General features: G+C 45.9%; 1 protein-coding gene across 3 annotated transcripts in view; it reads right to left on the bottom strand.

The window, feature by feature from the left end:
* The window catches only part of LOC110497555 (intersectin-2), a 33,869-nt gene that overhangs the window by 9,857 nt on the left and 4,428 nt on the right, over window positions 1-19,584 (bottom strand). Inside the window, exons 2-26 of one of the 3 annotated variants that reach the window (XM_036954508.1) lie at window positions 15,329-15,415; window positions 13,342-13,434; window positions 13,179-13,242; window positions 12,899-13,074; window positions 12,502-12,816; window positions 12,188-12,218; window positions 11,890-12,032; window positions 11,147-11,210; window positions 10,875-11,012; window positions 10,632-10,720; window positions 10,220-10,482; window positions 9,984-10,133; window positions 7,315-7,455; window positions 7,102-7,189; window positions 6,724-6,863; window positions 5,999-6,079; window positions 5,592-5,731; window positions 3,324-4,072; window positions 2,990-3,114; window positions 2,645-2,871; window positions 2,385-2,478; window positions 732-928; window positions 485-540; window positions 229-395; window positions 95-140 (exon numbers count right to left, since the gene is read on the bottom strand). In XM_036954508.1, the coding sequence (XP_036810403.1) occupies window positions 95-140; window positions 229-395; window positions 485-540; window positions 732-928; window positions 2,385-2,478; window positions 2,645-2,871; window positions 2,990-3,114; window positions 3,324-4,072; window positions 5,592-5,731; window positions 5,999-6,079; window positions 6,724-6,863; window positions 7,102-7,189; window positions 7,315-7,455; window positions 9,984-10,133; window positions 10,220-10,482; window positions 10,632-10,720; window positions 10,875-11,012; window positions 11,147-11,210; window positions 11,890-12,032; window positions 12,188-12,218; window positions 12,502-12,816; window positions 12,899-13,074; window positions 13,179-13,242; window positions 13,342-13,434; window positions 15,329-15,335 (3,784 nt within the window). In that variant the 5' untranslated portion in view covers window positions 15,336-15,415. Of the gene's footprint in view, window positions 1-94; window positions 141-228; window positions 396-484; window positions 541-731; window positions 929-2,384; window positions 2,479-2,644; window positions 2,872-2,989; window positions 3,115-3,323; window positions 4,073-5,591; window positions 5,732-5,998; window positions 6,080-6,723; window positions 6,864-7,101; window positions 7,190-7,314; window positions 7,456-9,983; window positions 10,134-10,219; window positions 10,483-10,631; window positions 10,721-10,874; window positions 11,013-11,146; window positions 11,211-11,889; window positions 12,033-12,187; window positions 12,282-12,501; window positions 12,817-12,898; window positions 13,075-13,178; window positions 13,243-13,341; window positions 13,435-15,328; window positions 15,416-19,584 lie in introns of all 3 variants that reach the window. The other 2 variants (XM_021573714.2, XM_036954509.1) reach the window with 2 other exon arrangements.

A 19,584-nucleotide genomic window follows, 5' to 3' on the forward strand; every position in this document is an offset into this window, starting at 1 on the left:
GTTCCATCAGATTTAGAGGAACATTGAGAGGGGAAAAAGGAGCAGCCAGGCTGTACTTTCCCAGCATGGGAATAATGTAGTGCGATGTCCTTACCTGGTTTCTTCCCAGGCTGACCTGACTTTCCAGAGTTGCTGGATGTCTGAAAGAACAAGTTACCGTACTTAGGTCTTAAGTGCAAGCCGGGTACAAGTTGCAGTACACTGTGCGTGTGTTTCCATGCGTCTTACGTCTGTCTCTTTGGGTTTGACGTAGTTAGAAGGGAACACCCCGGTGCGGTCTCCGATGCCTCCACTCCACCACTCTCCCTCTCTCTGGGTCACCAGGATGACATCACCCTCCCTAAATGTCAGGTCGCCAGGCTCTGGGCTCTCATAGGTGTACAGCGCCACGTACTCTGATTGTACGACACAAAACACAACCTCAGAGACATTCTGATTGGATGACACAAAACTTGAGCTCTCAGAGACACAAACGTCAAACTACCTTCCTGTTGAGCCGCATCTGTGGCTTCAGAGCCATCCGGAGGGGAATTTATCGAGCTGGAACAAGACAAATATACATTATTAAAACGATTATAACATAAGTAAACACTTGCACACGACTGAATTCTACACAAAAACACACACACACACGACTGAATTCCTTCACTGATAACAAAAGGGCCTGTTTGCCAAAACTGTGTGTGTGAGGGGGAAAAAAAACAAAGAAAAACTGTGTGGCGTGTATTTACTTGGTGGTGTCTTCATTCTCTCCCAGGAGTGTGACATATGTTTTGGGGAACCAGCCTTGCGCCCCGTTGAGCTCCCCCAGCCACCAGCTGTCCTGCTGCTCCAGCACCCAGATCACATCGTCCTTACTGAAGTTCAGATGGCTCTCGGTCTTAGCTGTCCACGAACACAGAGCCTGGGCCTGCAGGCTACCCGCCACCTACAGAAGGAAAGAACAAGGGGTGGAGGGAGTTAAAGACAGCGAAGGAAGAGGGTGGACAGAGGGATGGAAGAGATTGAGGGGGAGAGAGAGCCGAAGGACAGGGGTCAAAGTCAAATTGGGAGATTGTAGTTCAGGGCTCTCTCAACCCTGCTCCTGGAGAGCTACCCTCCTGCAGGTTTTCAATCCAACCCCAGTCGTAACTAACCCGATTCAGCTCATCAACCAGCTAATTATTAGAATTAGGTGCGCTAGATTAGGGTTTGAGCGAAAAACCTACAGGACCCTAGCTCTCCTTTTTCACTCCTCGTGAATTTAAAAGTTCTAGACTGGTTCTAGACTGGTGTAAGCAGGCTGGAGGGAGTTTCTGTCATATTCCTTACACCAGTCCCTTCCTTTTAACCAGTGCAGTCTGAATATGTGTGTATATCAGAGTAGACATAAGGAATAATCGGTCTAGTCTGGTAGCAACACAGCGTTAGGTCAGAGCAGTGTTTCCCCAACTCTGGTCCTCAAGTACCCGCCTCATATATTTACACACACATACATGGAGCTCTGTATGTCTTTTAGCCCGGGACAAACACACCTCCTTGATGATTAGTTGACAAGTTGAATCAGGTACGTTTGTCTGGGGCTATAATAAAAACGTGTACTGTTGGGAGTACTCGAGTTCGTAAACACGGAGTTAGAGGACTCATCACGGATATAACCGTTTTTTTTTGCAGGGATATTGCCAGTGAGGGCTTCACCATTTTAAAGTAGTCAACTGGGTGGGGATTCCTATTGGTTGGGAGCGATCAGCCAATGATCAGAGCATTGTCTTTAAATTTGGTTGCCTTGCTTGTCTGCAAGGCAACCAAATTTGAAGACAATGCTCTGATCATTGGCTGATCGCTCCCAACCAATAGGAATCTCTTTACACTATATCCCTGCCCTTTAGTGGCCACAACAAATGAATGACACACAAGATATGGTTCAGGACCATTTCAAAACGGAGATGGCCTCAATGGCTCTGCCTGTGGAACAGATACAAAAATGAGTCCTCTAGCTAACTACGTAGCAACGTGATCTGTGTGGGGTATTACAGTGTAAATATCACCCAACACTTCCTGCTCCTCCACTCCAACGTCCTGGTTATATTGTGTACAGGCGACGGTGAGGGCGGCTATGGCAGCACAGTACCGTGGAATACCTGGAGCAATAACAACCCCTTGCCCCTTATCCCTTCAGTGTTAAAAGATTTAAGACAGACGCAGACGCTTTACATTTTAGTTTGAACCCTAAGCTGGCACACCTCATTCAATTAGTCAACTAATCATAAAGCCTTTGACTAATTGAAACAGGTGTGCCAGTGTGCTGTGCTCCTGAGAAGGTGGAGCCATCCATCACCAATCACGATATTGGCCACCAACTCATCCCTTGCTTCCAATTGGCTCGTTCCACCCCTCTCCTATACCTGTATCTGATCCAAGGGGGCGTGGTGAGGGGCGTGTGTAGGAGTGAAGGCGGAGTTCTGTCCCGTTGGCATGGTAGCGTCTCCCCCGGGTTTCCTAGAAGACATCAAGGGTCAAATGTCATGAACTTTTGAATCAGTAGTACAGTATTTACATGAATCACCATATAAAATGTCTCATCAGGGTTGAGGAAAGGTAACACGGTCCTAGGCAAAGGACCTATGGGTAGTAATTGTGCGTGTGTGTGTGGTAGCCATCCTACCCTGTGTGTTTGGGAGTGGAGAGTTGTGGTCTGGGGGCCTGTTTAGCAACAGTAGCATAAACAGCAGTAGTAGCAACAGCAGTGGTAGTGGCAGCTGGAGTTGCATTAATAACAGCAGGTGTCTCTGGTTTGGCCTGTCTCTCCACGTAGCTCTCTGGGAACCAGCCCATCTTCCCCTGCCGACAGCCATACAGCCAACCCTGCTCCCGCTCCGTACTCTCATCCACCTAGACACACATGAATGGGCACACAAAGGTCAAACAACAAAGAAGCACAAACCTGTACTCAGAAATTACGACAGAGTGTAGAATTACATTTAGAATTAGTCATCTCTATGGTTCTAACCTCGATGAGCTCATCGGCCTCGAAGCTGAGTTCGTCCTGGTTGCGAGCTGTGAAAGGGTAGAGCGCCCGGAAGGAAGTGAGCGCCGCAGACTTCCTGTGCTCCATGGCCTGGGGCTGCAGACCACCTGGAACAGCCATTCACATTACAGCACCTCAGTTTACATTTGAAAATATATTAATGTTTCATTACACCTATATTGCGAGCTACATTTGACCAGACCAATCATGTGCCTTTTTGTTTTCGATATCGTAATATAGGTTTAATAAAGGTAATGAATGAATGAAAAGAATGCAGGGGAATGAAACAGTTGAATGTCTAGTTGTTCCTCCTTACCTTTCCTCTCCTCTAGTCCTCTGAGAAGGGCTGACAGTTTGTCATGGATGTTTGTCTTCCCTGCACTCGGCCGCAACGCCTCCTCCTGTCTTTTCCTCTTCTCCTCCTCCAGCTTCCTCATCGCTTCTTCCTTCAGCTTCCTCTCCTCCTCCTCCTCCTGCCGCCGCCTCCTCTCTTCCTCCTTCCTCTCCTCCTCCACTCTCTTCCTGTCTTCCTCGCGCCGCTTCCTGTCCACCTCTTCCTGCCTTCTCCTCTCCTCCTCCACTCTCTTCCTCTCCTCTGCGTCTCGGATTGCTGCGTCCGCAGCCCGCTGCCGCCTCTTCTCCTCTTCCTCCTTCTCTCTCTCCATCTCCTCCTCTAACCTCTTCCTCTCTTCCTCTCTCCTGCGCCAATCCTCCTCTTCTTGCTTCCTCCTCTCCTCCTGCCGCCTCCTCTCTTCCTCTCTCCTCTCCTCCTCCTCTCTCTTCCTCTCCGCCTCCTGTTTCCTTCTCTCCTCCTCCCTCATATTCCTCTCCTCTTCCTCCAGTCTTCTCCTCTCCTCCTGCATCCTCCTCTCCTGCTCTCTCCTCTCCTCTGCTCTGCGTTCCCGTTCTGCCTGTTCTTTAGCAGCTAAGAGGCGGGCCTGCACCTCCTTCTCCTCCTCCTCTCTCAGTTTGGCCTCCCTCTCTTCCTGCAACCTCATCTGTCTCTCCTCCTCCTCTCTCTGCAGCTTCTTCTGCCACTCACGCTCCTTCTCCATCTTAATGCGCCTGGGTAGACAGGGGAGGGAGGGAGAAAGAGGTCAACGTCAAAACAAATCATGCTTGAGCTCGTATACAGTGCATTTGGAAAGACTTTTTCCACATTTTGTTACATTACAGCCTTATTAAAAAATGTATCAAATTGTTTACTTTCCCTCATCGATCTACAAACAATACCCCATAATGACAAAGCAAAAGATTGCAAATGTATTTCAAATTAAATTGAAATATCACATTTACATAAGTATTCAGACCCTTTACTCAGTACAGCCTCGAGTCTTCTTGGGTATGACGCTACAAGCTTGGCACATCTGTATTTTCGGGAGTTTCTCCCATTCTTCCTGACAGAGCTTAAGAGGATCTGCAGTTGGATGGGGAGCATCACTGCACAGCTGTTTTCAGGTCTCTCCAGAGATGTTCAAATCAGGTTCAAGTCCAGGCTCTGGCTGGGCCACTCAAGGACATTCAGAGACTTGTCCTAAAGCCTCTCCTGCATTGTCTTGGCTGTGTGCTTAGGGTCTCTGTCCTGTTGGAAGCTGAACCTTCGCCTCAGTTTGAGGTCCTGAGCGCTCTGGAGCAGGTTTACATCAAGGATCTCTCTGTACTTTGCTCCGTTCACCTGTCCCTCGATCCTGACTAGTCTCACAGTCCCAGCCGCTGAAAAACATGATGCCAGGTTTCCGAAAAAAACGTGACGCTTGGTATTCAGCCAAAGAGTTCAATCTTGGTTTCATCAGACCAGAGAATCTTGTTTCTCATGGTCTGAGAGTCTTTAGGTGCCTTTTGACAAACTCCAATTTGGCTGTCATGTGCCTTTTACTGAGGAGTGGCTTCCGTCTGGCGTAAAAAGGCATAAATGGTGGAGTGCTGCAGAGATGGGCTAAACATCCAGAAGGAAAACCATTTCCACAGAGGAACTCTGGAGCGCTCTCAGAGTGACCATCGGGCCGTTGGCCACCTCCCAGACCAAGGCCCTTCTCCCACGATTGTTCAGTTTTGCCGGGCGTCCAGCTCTAGGAAGAGTCTTGGTGGTTCCAAACTTCTTCCATTTAAGAACGATGGAGGCCACTGTTTTTGGTGGCCTTCAATGCAGCAGACATTTTTTGGTACCCTTCCCCAGATCTGTGCCTCGACACAATCCTGTCTCTGAGCTCTACGGACAATCCCTTCAAACTCATGGCTTGGTTTTGGCTCTGACATGCACTGTCAACTGTGGGACATTATATAGACAGGTGTGTGCCTTTCCAAATCATCAAGTTGTAGAAACATCTCATGAATGATCAATGGAAACAGATTGAGTCTCAAAGCAAAGGGTCTGCATACTTTTTATCTGCAAAAGTGTCTAAAAACCTGTTTTCGCTTTGTCATTATGAGGAATTGTCTGTAGATTGATGAGGAAAATGTTTTATTGAATACATTTTAGAATAAGGCTATAACGTAACAAAATGTGGAAAAAGTGAAGGGGTCTGAATACACTGTGTGTGTGTGTGTTCGTGTATATGTGTGCGTAGAGGAGAGACCAAGTCACCTTTGGGCCTCCTCCTCCTCCCTCCTCTTCCTCTCCTCCTCCTGCGCCCTCTGTCTCTCCAGTTCTCTCCGTTTGTCCTCTTTGATGCTCCGTAGTTTATCCAGAGCCGACTGCTGCTTCCGCTGGCTCTCTCTCAGATCCTGATTTACCATATGCACAACATCAATAAGAGGGCACATTTCACATACTAAACGGGGTGGGACGTATTCAGAATAACAAAGGCACAATGACCTGTGACGAGGGAGAGGTAAACGACATAGGATTTGACATGAAGCACAAACTACAAACCCACAAGGTGGCACAGCAAGCACAGGGGTGAGAGGGGTTGGAGAACTCAGGGAATAGTGGTTTAGAGTCTAGACACAAATACAGAGAGAGAGAGAGAAGAAAAGAGAGAGAGAGAGCACCTTAAGGAGGTAGAAGAGGTTACTAAGGCAGTTGACCAGAGAGAGGAGACCATGAAGCAGGCAGTCATCAGCATCCCCATACTGCAGCAAGACAGGCCAGGAGAGAGGGAGGAGGGAATATGTAGGGGGCAGAGAGAGAGTTGAGAAGGAGATAGAGGGAAGGGGGACAGGAAAGGATGGAGGGAGGGAGGGAAAGAGAGGAAGAAAAGGAGGAGAAAAAGGCCAGTGTTGTAGTGGTAGTTTAGACACAGAGAGAAGCAGCAAAGCAGATTGGTTATCAATCATATTAGCCACACAAATAGTGAATTATTCCAGCCCTGTCTCAAATCAAATCACGTTAATATCATATATCCACTTCAGGTCGAAAGTTATACTTATTGTATATATTGTAATTACTTCGCCACCATGGCCTATTTATGGCCTTACCTCTCTTATCCTACCTCATTTGCACATGCTGTTTATAGATTTTTCTACTGTATTATTGACTGTATGTTTGTTTATTCCATGTGTAACTCTGTGTTGTTGTATGTGTCAAACTGCTTTGCATTATCTTGGCCAGGTCGCAGTTGTAAATGAGAACGTGTTCTCAACTTGCCTACCTGGCTAAATAAAGCTGAAATAAATACTTCAACATATTACCATAACATTTGAGCGAGTGAGTGTTAATATTCACCGTGACGTGGGTGTTGGACATCCAGCTGACCTAAAATGTTAAATGTCCGTACCTGTATGTCGTTCTGGTACTGGTCCATGTCGGCCAGTTTAGCAGCCGTCTCGTTCTCCAGAGCATCCAGCTGCTGCTTCAGTTTCCGACACACTCCGTCCTTCTCACTGGCGCTGCGCTTCAGCGTGGACATGGTGGAGACTGGAGAAGAAGAGTTGAGAATGACAGGAGGAAAATGTTCAGTAGAATTCACCATGGTTTTCCAACATAGGTTCCTATTCAGTCATGTGAGATTGTTTGTTTGACTGAACGGGAAAATGTGTCTAGTCTAGCCATATAACCTAGTCCTACTGTATAAACAATCCATAAACACTAGTCTAGCACTCCACCACAGCCTAAATTAGCCCCAGTCTCAACCTAACCTAACCCCAGCCCATACCTGGCAGGTTGTTGAGGGCCATGTTCCTCAGTTTGTCACTGAGCCTCTGCTGTTCTGGAGTCAGCTGGGACAGCTTCCTCTGGTACTCCTTAAGCACAGGAACAAACGCATCATCAGGAGGGGGGGGTGGGGAAGACAACGACACACCAGAAACACGAGGGAAGAAATGAGGCAAACAGTAACTGAGAATACAGTTAATACTGAGACAGACACCTCTAGTTGTCTCTGCAGGGAGTTGATGTCCAGTCTGCTTGTGTCTCGTCTCTGGTTGGTCAGCTCCAGCTCGCTCCGCTGCATCGTCCTCCTGCGCTGAGCATCATTCAGCCGCTCAGAGATCTGCCTGTGTTTGTTACCCTACGAGAGAGATGTGGTCAGATACCATTGGGATTCTGGTAGATTAGGAACTATGACACCAATGGAGAAACAGAGTGATTTGAGTATGCCAATGAAGCTCATTTGAATTTAAGTGAGTGAAAATGGGAGAGAGAGTGAAAGAGAGTGAGTGTAGCCGTGCGTGTGCGCACGTTGTAGCCTAGGGCTGTGGAGGTCATGAAATGATCAGGTGTCGATTGTCAAGGAAATAACTGCCGGTCTCACGGTAATTGACCGTTAATTAACAAAACACATTTAGCATCTCCTGGCTTCCACACATAGAATACAAGCCACTGATGCAGACCTTTGGAACATCTCCATGTAATATAGCCTACACCATCAGAATAAATGCATGATTTTATTTTAGACAGGACTAAAGAAACATGATATGAAGAAAATGTTGTCTATTTCAGAAGAACAGAATAGCATACTCTGAGATGTCCTTATGTTAGGTCCTGATCCGGCTATGCCATATGGGCTGCACTAGTTCATTTAGCAGACAAGATTAGCCTACAATTCCGTGGTATTATTTTATATTATTTCATAGTATGAAGAATACAATTGAAAGGATGGTTTCTCCAAATGATTTCTGAGGGAGTGCGCACATGGGGCTTTTCTGTGTTGAGCAGTTAACAAAAGACACAGGTCCTCTTATATGCTTAATTAAGAGTCATTTATGCAACTTTAGTTACAAAAGTTGGGCGATATGTTTAGATTTTTTTATAAATTCTAAGGCTGCATAATGGGACTCTAATGATGATTTGAAAAAATGTGCATGAAAAGCATGAGCTCTGCTTTGCTTCTTACACAAGCTTCATCAGTCTCTCATTCACAATTTCACAAGCACTTGATAATGCCTTGAATTTCCAGGCGGCATCCCCCTAGTATGGCCGTAATGCACCCTTAAAAAAATCCATGCCTTTTGAGGCCAATATTGGGCTGAATATAATAATGAAATTCTTCGGATTACAGGCTGCGTGTTCTGAAGCACCTCTCACTCACATGGCTCTCTCAGATATCTAAATACTTATTGGCCAATGCCGGTCACGTGATCCGGGTTCTTCTCACAGGCATCCATCTCAGCTCCAAAGTAGGCTACAAGTGAAGACCGACATGTCGGGGACGCAGTTATGCACGTCCTTCTTACTGAATTCCGAGGTACATATTGAAGATGCTAGAAGAACTATCCACATTTACTTTTCATCAGCCAACAAGATGAGTAGCCCTAACAAACAGCAAAAGCACTAGCCTATGTCAATCTACTATCCCCTATAGTACAAAAGTCGACCTATTCTATTGATCAAACTTGTCCTTCTGTGCGAGAAATAAATATTCCAAACATAGTCTGGGACAGTTGTGGGATGCGATAGATCCCAAATTAATACAACTACTCACCCCGAAAAAACCTTTCGAAAGCAATGAGCCTGACGCAACAGATCAGAACGTTTAGCTTAAAATGTTACTAAACTACTAGGCTGTTTCGTCACATTATAAGCGCAGCCATGCGCACACGGCAGTAGGCTAAAAGCACGAATGTTCCAAAACGCAATCAATTAGCGGGAAAACACCATTCTCAAAAGTGACCGCAAATGCGATTTCGCATGAAATGCTTTATAATAAAGGTGTATTTTTATGGTGAAAGTGATCTTTCCTAAACTTGAAACTCACGTGCAGCCTACGAGCCAGTTAGGCTCTACACCGGTTGTAAAGCAGATTAATGTGCTTCATTTCAAGAAGTTATTTGGCCACTTTAGTTGTGATACAAACCTTATCGAAACATATAGGCCTATGGGCTAAGCTACAAGAGGTGTGAGGCTATGACTTGAAAGAGTTGCACAAAAAAAGGCATGCTCTGTTTCTTGCATTACTGCACACAAGCTGGGCATCATTCACAAGTGATAGGTTAATATTGTCACCCATCAGACTGTTCTTGATTTAATCTTGTCTTCAGATATTTGAAATAATATAAACGTGTGAAATTAGTTTCGATTTAGAATGGACCATTATCTGTCTCGGAACAGGGGGGAAAAATACATGTCATCTAAGCATTTAAATAGTGAATGGAGGACACTTTTCCTGTGGTTCATTTTATTACCAGCCAAGTAGGTTATACTTCTGTTGAAAATATAAGCAATGTGCTTAATATTAGGAGAGTTGAGAAATAAATACAGTAGGCCTAGCCTATAGAATTCTGATGGCATCCTCTTTTTAAGAGGCCATCAAAACTCTGTTTTCTCACGCAAATGCATAACCTAATGAAATGTTGAGTAACATGAGATCATAGGCTCTCATGTTTGATTGGATGTTCAGTTTCATTTGCATTGACGTCAGCGTTATTAGAGGGACAATAGGTTGCTGAGTACCAGGCAGTTACCACGTTTGGTAAGTTACTAATGACCATCAGCAGCATCAGAGCTTGGAGAAGCCTAGTTACCGTGACTGCGGTCATGACTCGTGACTGCCGGTGTGGCAGTAATACGGTCACCTTAACAGCCCTAGTGTAGCCTCACCACAGCCTCCAGCTCCATCTCCAGGTTCCTCTTCCTAGTTTTTAGTCTGCCGATGTCCTCCTGCTCCTGACTCTTCTGGCTCAGCAGCTCTCCTCTCCTCCTCCTCTCCCACTCCTCTTTCCTCTGGCGCTCCAACTCACGCTGCGCCGCCTGGGGAACACACACGCAGTCAAACACACACACGTGGACACACACACATACAGAGCCCTGGCCCATTATAGAACATGCCTCTTCACCTCTTTTCTCTCAATCTCCTTCAGCCTCTCCTCCTCTTTCTGTATCTCCAGTTCCCTCTGTCGCTCAAGCCTCCTCTCCTCCTCCTTCCTTCTCCTCTCCTCCTGCTCTCTGGCCTCCCGCTCTCTCCTCTCTCGCTCCTCTCTCTCCTTTTGCTGGCGTCTCTCCTCCTCTCTCCTCTGTGTGTCCTGCAGAGCCTGTCGTCTTTTCTCCAGCTCCGCGTTCCCTCGCTCCAGGTTGGCCTTGAATTTATCCTCAAACGATACTGAAGGAGGGAGGGATGGGTGGGGAGAGAGTGGATAGGGAGACGAGTGTCATAAGTCAATAGTCATTAGATGTGTACAGATGCATAATGTATGTGTTGTAGTCATACAGGAGAAGAGTGAGTGGGCGTGTGTGTGTGTGTGTACATACAGTTGCTTTTGGGTTTCTGTGGTGGCTCAGCCTCCAGTTCTTCAGTGATGCCAGCATAGAGAGATAAACTGGTCCCATTCACAGCACCCCTTCCAGAAAGAGAGAGGGGAAGAGTTAGGTAGGGGTTTGTTTGTGTGTGTGTGTGTGTGTATCTCTGTGATGGTGGTATTAGTTCTATGGGTAGTGTGAGAGGTAAGGGTTAGGTAGGGGTGTGTGTGTGTGTGTGTGTATGTGTGTGTTTACCTCTGTGATGGTGGTATTAGTTCTATGGGTAGTGTGAGAGGTAAGGGTTGGGCGGTCTTGGCCATGTCCACTAGATGCATGGCCAGAATAAACTCCTCTCCTCTTAGCTTCCCATCCTTATCCACATCGGCCAGGGTCCTGACAGAGAGAGAGATACGAGAGATTAGCGCACGCACACACATTATTAGGTTCCTCCTTTGAAGCACGTTACTGCAAAGGTCAAACGTTCTTATACAGGTACAACTGTAAGTTGATGATGGAGGTGTACTCACCAGATGGTGGCCAGCTGTGTCTGAGTGAGCAGAGTGGTTGCCATGGCATTCCTCACCTGCTGACCTGAAAAAACAAACACACACACACAGAATAAAGCAATCTCAGTCGATTACGTCAAGTATTATAACTTGCAGCCTTTGTGGACAACCTCCAAATTATAAGAATGATTTAAAAGGATTCAGAAACAGTTGCCAAATGATCCTACACTGGTTTCCGACAGTGAGTCTTAAGATACAATGGCAGTTTCCCCAGAACAGGTCTGTCAAGAGGTAGCTGAGAGGAAAGGAGAAGGTGTAGAACAATCACACACACACACACACACACACGAACAGCCAGTAGAGCAGCAGTCTTCCACAACAAGGCAACAAGGGCATAAGTTAGGAATGTTAAAGGCAAAGTCGTCAACCCAGTGGACACAAATTCCGACAACCACACCCCGCATTCCACAAATGCTTCGGTTCAAGTATGACACACACAGGTATGCCAGGCTTTCCACCCATCACGAGGTGCATCTTAATCGACTCGCGTGTCTTCCCTTCCTAACTACCACGTGAACATTACCCCCATCTCTCATATAGCTGCATTATCCACAGTACATGCATTTTGAAAACTGACAAGGATAACACAGTAAAGTCAATTACTTAATTCCATTGAGGTTCCTTAGGTAAACTACATTACCCATAGCCACCCTCCTGTCGGACGGCTGCCTATCTGTTTGCCTATATTTCCCAGCAGCACCCACCTGTGAGGTATCCCGTCATGTGTTTGTCGAGGCTGTTGAACTGCTGTCTGTATTTCAGGCGCGAGGCCTGAGGCACGGCCCAGTCAGAGGGCACCGTCTTAGGAGAACTACCTGCCAGGGAGGTGGTGGATGAAGAGTTGGAGCTGGTGTGGAGAGAGAGAGACGCAGTTGGATAGAGAGAGTGAGAAAGATGGATGGCGAGAGAGAGCATATTATAGAGTTAGCCCATGTAGAAACAGTCCATTGGCATCTAAATTGGTAGAGATGTAGGTCAGATCCTATAAAGTGTGTGTGTTACCTGCTTGAGCCTAGGTCCAGCAGTGACGTAGCTTTGTTCATCCCAGGAGAGAAACCCAGAGGAGAGGAGGTGTAGGACACAGAGAGAGGCAGGCCTTGACACACACACGCATTATAAAAGTCCTTAGCAATTTCAATTGAGATTTACCATTTGGTTACATTGCAAATACACCATGATATCCACTCAGTTATTGAGAATGGTGACACAGCAGTTTCTACTCTCTATTCACTTCCATACAGATTGAGAGAGAGAGGGTGGAGGTTGAAGGAAAGAGAGAGAAAGATAGAGAAAGAGAGAGCCTGTCCTCCTCTTACCTGTCCCCATGTGTCCTGGTGGAAGTTGCTGTAGGATACCCATAGTGCCATTGGGGAGAGCAGGGCTGCCCAGGGACGGCAGCAGGGGCATTGTTGACGTGGCAACCAGAGGGACCATGCCTGTTGCCATTGGGACCATAGGAGTAAGGCCAGTCACAGGGGTCATGGGTGAGAGGTTAGGGATCATGGTTGAGAGGTTAGGGGTCATGGTTGAGAGGTTAGGGGTCATGGTTGCGAAGTTGGATGTCATGGGGATGGGGGTGAGCATGGCGATGGCTCCAGGCATCATCGACAGGTTTGGCATGGAGCCCATTCCTGGAGAGACAGAGGAAACACACATTATTAGAACGATAAGATAAAACATCGAAATAAAAATAGAATAGAAGTGTTAACATACCATAGCGTGAGGACATGGCGCCTGTTGAGGAAGGGGCGGGCACTGGCGGCTGCTTCATGATGATTGGTAGAGATGAGGGCAGGGGTGTGCCCTGAAGTTTGAGCTTAATGAGCTTCATAGCGATGGAGAACTCCAACCTGTCCATCTTCCCATCCTTATTCATGTCAGCCAGGGCCCTGGGGGTAGAGAGAGGGTCATAACTTCCTTGGGACAATCAAGTGTGGGTGACTGGAGAGCAGCTGCCTACAAGATTTCTCCCAGCACAGAGAAGGAAGCTCACCATATCTCTGCCAGCACTGAGGAGGGAAGACCCGACTGCAGGAAGAACTTCCTGGCCTGCTCCCCTGGAGTGCAAACAAGAGAAAGAGTGAGAGAGCGAGTGAGCGACATTACAGTAGGGAGAGATTAAAATATTGGTGTGCATGCAAGCATCGTCTTGGTACCTGAGACAAAGCCTGTCGCGGGAGAGAGGGTGTCAAACTGTTTATCATGTTTGTCCCTCTCCTCTGGAGAGATAGCCCACACATTGCGGCCGCCTGGAAAAAGAGAGGAGAGATAAATAATTTTCAGATACCAATCTCAGCCCTCTGTGGGAAAAGGCCTACGAATCTATAGGTACAAGGCAAACAGAGGTGTATGGTAGCAACACACACACAAAGGTTGAGCAACAACTCCCAACACAGGAAACAGCTGAGGTTTCACAAGACAACCTCAAGCTAAAAGACACGCAATCAACACACACCAGGCAAAGCCTCTTAATATGACCAAAGAGCGACTGTATCAATAGACAGAACAAGGATGTAATTTAGACATTCAATTGTCCCCCACGATGAAATCAGGGAGGGGACTGTGGATCTGTCTCCGTCCGTTAGGCACACGCGATATATCTGACAGCTCTTGCCCAATTTTGGACGAAACTTGGGTGAATGATGTGTCTTGCAATAGAGATCCTTCATTTACAAAATTACACTTATTGGCCCAAGGGGGGCGCTGCATCATTCGTGGGGTACTATATTTACTGTTGCCTTTTTTAAATTCATGGTTTGTGAAACCCAGCAGTCATACAAGACAGAACCACTCAGTCCCCTTTAGCTTTCGCTTGTTTCTTCTTTTAAAAAGATGGAGGACAAACATTGTTACAGTCCCCCACAATGAAAACAGAGGGGGACTATGAATCGGTCTCCTTCCGTTCTGTTCGTACGTTACATCTTAAACACTACAAGCCTGAGTTTGATGAAAGTTGGGTGAGGGCTGAGTCTTGCCATAGAGATGCGGCATTTGTAAAATACACACTGATAGGCATAAGGGGGAGCCGTAGTAATCAACAGAAATTCCAAACATTAAAACAAGCACATCTCGTATCCCGTTTGAGTTATCACTTCTTTATTGTCCACATCAATACTACTAACATCACTTCTAGTGTCTGTGTTTAAAACCACTGATTATACGGTAATAAATAAATAAAGATAAACCAGTTCACTCTTATCTCGGTCTACATTGGCAGGCTCTGGGACTGTCCCTGACACAATCAATTCCAGCCCTGCACCATTTAACACAGTAGGCTCACTGTAATTGGGCCATGGTCTTACAGTACAGTTCAGGCCAATTTTGTTTCAGTCTATTGATTTTGACCAAGTAGGTAGAATATGTTTGTGCAGCGTTTCCCCTATATGCATTTAGCAGCGGCGCACTGCTGCTGCCATATCGTGGCTGCCACCTCAAAATGTAAATGTATAACTCTGCCATCGCTGCTGGAAACAAAATGTGAAGGGAAACACTGCTGTGATGCGACTGACTTAAAACTAGATCCGTCATCTCAGTGCCGTTTTTCCCTGTTTCAATCAGAGCACAGAACAGAACAAAATGTGAATAAAATGTTCAGTTGAAATGAATTTAAGTTACACTGAACAGGATTGAACAGGGCATCGAGTCAGACAGGATCTATGAACAGGGGCTTAGACAGGTTACATTTTTATTTTATTTAACTAGACAAGTCAGTTAAGAACAAATTCTTATTTACAATGACGGCCTACACCAGCCAAACCCGGACGACGCTGGGCCAATTATGCACCGGTTGTGATACAGCCTGGATTCGGGTATCTGTAGTGATGCCTCTAGCACTGAGATGCAGTGTCTTAGACCGCTGCGCCACTCGGGCGTAGTGTTTGATAGGATCTATGAACAGGGGTGTAGAGTTAGATACAACACTGCTACAGCATCAGGTACAGCAGATATAGGAGCTGGACAGAGACAGACAAGAGTCGTGCTGCAGTGAGCGATACACTTCACACTGCTGCTGCACCGGAGGACAAGAAAAGAGGCTCAGCAGAAAAAGACAGGAAAAAAACCCAGCTAAATGTGCCCTTGAGAGAGCAGGAGAACGTCACAGCACACACACACACACACAGAGTAATAAAGACGTGGTCTTACCATTCATGGCTGCAGGTGGCAGAGGGGGCGGGGGGGGGGGGGGGGGGGTCTCCCGATCTTCTACTCAGCCGGCTAGCTCGCAGTCATCTGCAAAACACACACATTAGTGTCTGCACACACACAAAACAAGCGAAACTTCCGCTCATTAATAATGGAGGGAGGGCAGAGCGCTGCTCACACCAACTCAGAGAGAGAGAGAGAGAGAGAGTGTAGCAGCTGCCCCGTTTCTCATTGGTCAGCAGGTTTCAACAGGGTTTCTCCTGTTCCTCAGTCAGGGAGTCAAACACAGAGACACCAGGGCCACGTCCCAACTCTACTGCAACACATAGACACCAGGGCCACGTCCCAACTCTGCTACATAGCTTCCTCTCGTTGTTCCCTAAACTTCCATCAATTCCCTTTTTATCCTGCTTGCAAGTGGACACACACATCCCACCAAGGCTACATCACAAGCATGACACCCGTAAAAGAGAAAAACTGCAGCCAACACATAAATACAACATAAACAACAAAATAGCCATAATAGTGATTACACTGGTCAGAAGGAGATCATGGTAGACTGTATACATACTGATCAACCATGATGTGTGTGTTCCATTTCTATTTCTTAGAAGAAACCCTTATTGTCCCCCTGAATGAAAACACCCGTCACTTGCATGCATGTCTGCCTGTCTGTCTGTCCCCACAGGTAAAGGGCAGGTAGAGAGGTGTATGAAGGAAGGTGTGTACAAACAACACAAGCACCTTCACAACCCGCTGACAGTGGTCAATACTGCAACACCGAGGAGAGCTCACAAGGAAAAGTAGCAGAAAAGTATGGAGAAAGGGAAGGGCATGTCAATGAGGCCATACAAGGAAAAGGGAGAATTCCAATGACTATACCCTTCCTGTTCCTTTCCAGTCACACACGGATAGCAGCATTTCCTGTCCAGCCAGTCAGCTGACAGGAAGTCCCTGGCAGCTCTGAGGTTCTTCCTGTGGCAGCCCTCTGTGGCGGTTACATGACTCAGCCATAAAACAGTCAAATAAAAAAATGTACTCTACAGAAGCCCTTCAGGATGCTGGCGGTCCAGGCCTTAGAGTTGACCTGTCCAGTCCCCATATCAACCCTTAGCCCCTAACCCTAGAACCTTCTACAGTGCCTTCAGAAAGTATTCACACCCACTGACTTCTTACAAAAATATTTGTGTTACAGCCTGAATTTAAAATGGATTAAATTGAGATTGCCACTGGCCTACATACAATATCTCATAATGTCAAAGTGGAATTATGTTTTTGGAAAGGTTAAAGTTATTTTTAAATTGGAAGCTAAAATGTCTTGAGTCAATAAGTACTCAACCTCTTTGTTATGTCAAGCCTAAATAAGTTCAGGAATAAAAAATATTAAAGTTGCATGGACTGCATGGCAATAGTGTTTAACACGATTTTTGAATGACTTCCTCATCTCTGTATCCCACACATACAATTATCTGTAAGGTCCCTCTGTCAAGCATTGAATTTCAAACACAGATGTGAAGGGGTTGGATGGGTATACTGGTGGCACACAAGTGTGGTATTAGTGTAGGGCAAAGAGACAGAGGGAGGGATGGAGGAAGACGATAGGAGGGAGGGGGGGGGGGGTAGTACAGGAGAATGTGGCCAAGCAAGATGGCCTCACAATGGGGAGCGTGCTAACCATCTGCTCCATCTATTCCCTTCTTCCTGTGGGTATTTATCCCTCTTCTGTCCCCCTAGTCCCTCCTCATATCACTTTCCCTCTGAACCCATGTGTCCCTCTCCTTCGCCCTCCCAAATAACTTAGGATTTAAGGTGGAAGCGGTTAGGGGTTGTTTCTGCCTATGTCTGTATCAGTGAGAGAGGTGTCCGTGCACAGAAATACAGGATGCAAATTGGTTTCAGTGAACAAACACCCAGGGATCCCTGTGGAGCCTGCTGACACATACAGCAGTCTGCTCTGTCTGTACAAACACACACAAGCCCCCTGCCTTGCTGTTATTTGCATGTGTTTTGCATCGTGTGGTAAAATCAGGAGTGGGTCAAGCTGAAAAAAGGTGAACACTGAGCAGCACAACAGTAGAGACTGGAGTCTCGACAGATCAGACAGCACCATGTTAAAAATAAAGAAAGCATCAGATCAGATGATTCTACACTGACTACATCCTCGTTGAGAATGAAAGATAAAATACAGGTACAGTGTGTGAACAGTGTGGGAACTCTGGGCCAGTAGAGATGGCATCATCACCACACGAGTTAACCCTGTCATTATTCTCCCCTCTCTGTCAGAAACAAGTGTTTATTTTTTTACCTGACACCCAATCAGGGCTGAGATCCAGAGAGTTAACAGGAAGGAGAGAGAGTAGGAACAATGCAGAGTCACTGCATATACCTATCACTGGTCGATTTCCCATCTGAGCATTAAGAGTCTCTCCCTGAAACAGAGCTCACACAGACAGAAACCTCCACTAGGGATGGGCATTTGACTGATGAGTACACACATTATTTTATTTTGAGTAGTCTAGAAAATAAATAAATAACTGAACAAGGCCCACGCTGGAAAATAATTTCAGCATTTATCAACATTGAGTGTACAATACATTAACACCTTCCTAATATTGAGTTGCAACCCTCTCCCCCCTCTCTTCCCCTTGATCTACACTGATTGAAGCGGATTTAACAAGTGACACCAATAAGGGATGATTTAATAACTTTTTTCAAGGTGACAAACCAAAATCAGTCTTTCGATATACAGACATTTTATTTAGTTTATTCTGCCTGTCCTTGGACACGACATGTTTGGTGAGTACGTATATATGCTTTTCTGATGAAAATATCACACAAATGTTTTTGTTTATTTTCAGTGTGGAACCCGTCTATATTTAGAGGGGGGTAATAGCCTAGGCCAGTGGTTCCCAAATTTTTTATAGTTCCGTAGTACCCCTTCAAATATTCAACCTCCAGCTGCGTACCCCCAAATGTTGTTTTTCGTCATCATTGTAAGCCTGCCACACACACACTATACGATGCAGTTATTCTTATGTTTAATAAATGTGAGTAGTCCAGCTCTTATAGGACCGGAGCCCAAATAATGTAATAATCAATAACTTTGCTCTTTATTTAACCATCTTACATATAAAACATTAATTGTTCATCAAAAAATGGGAATAACTCACATAGGTTAATGAGAAGGGTGTGCTTGAAAGGATGCACATAACTCTGCAATGTTGGTTTGTATTGGAGAGTCTCAGTCTTAAATCATTTTCCACACACAGTTTGTGCCTGTATTTAGTTTTCATGCTAGTGAGGGCCGAGAATCCACTCTCACGTTGGTACGTGGTTGCAAAGGGCATCAGTGTCTTAACAGCGCGATATGCCAATGCAGGATACACTGAGCGCAGCCAAATCCAGAAATCTGGCAGTGGCTTCTGATTAAATTCAATTTCATAGAACCGCTTGTTACAATTTCGATGAGGCTCTCTTGTTCAGATATCGGTAAGTGGACTGGAGGCAGGGCATGAAAGGGATAACGAATCCAATTGTTTGTGACATCTGTTTCGGGAAAGTAATTGCGCACCAAACTCACTCAGGTGCTTCGCTATATCACATTTGACATTGTCCGTAAGCTTGAGTTTATTTGCACACAAAAAATAAATCATACAACGATGGAAAGACCTGTGTTGTTGTCCTTGATAATGCAGAGAGAGAAGAGCTCCAACTTCTTAATCATAGCCTCAATTTTGTCCCCCACATTGAATATAGTTGCGGAGAGTCCCTGTGATCCTAGATTCAGATCATTCAGGTGAGAAAAAACATCACCCAGATAGGCCAGTCGTGTGAGAAACTCATCATGCAAGTGAAACAAGTGAAAATTATGGTCAGTAAAGAAAACTTTAACTTTGTCTCTCAATTTTAAAAAAATGTGTCAATACTTTGCCCCTTGATAACCAGCACACTTCTTTCTGTATGTTGTAAAAGCGTTACATGGTCGCTGCCCATATCATTGCATAGTGCAGAAAACACACGAGAGTTCAGGGGTCTTGCTTTAACAATGTTAACCATTTTCACTGTAGTGTCCAAAACATCTTTCAAGCTGTCAGGCACTCCCTTCGCAACAAGAGCCTCTGTGGATGCTGCAGTATACCCAAGTGGAATCGCGATACCACTCCACTATGTCTCCGTCATGGCTTTTGCGCCATCAGTACAGATAACAACACATCTTGCCCACCAAAGTCCATTTGATGTCACAAAGCTGTCCAGTA

This window comes from Oncorhynchus mykiss, chromosome 19 (assembly GCF_013265735.2).
Source record: "Oncorhynchus mykiss isolate Arlee chromosome 19, USDA_OmykA_1.1, whole genome shotgun sequence".
Classification (NCBI taxonomy): domain Eukaryota; kingdom Metazoa; phylum Chordata; class Actinopteri; order Salmoniformes; family Salmonidae; genus Oncorhynchus; species Oncorhynchus mykiss.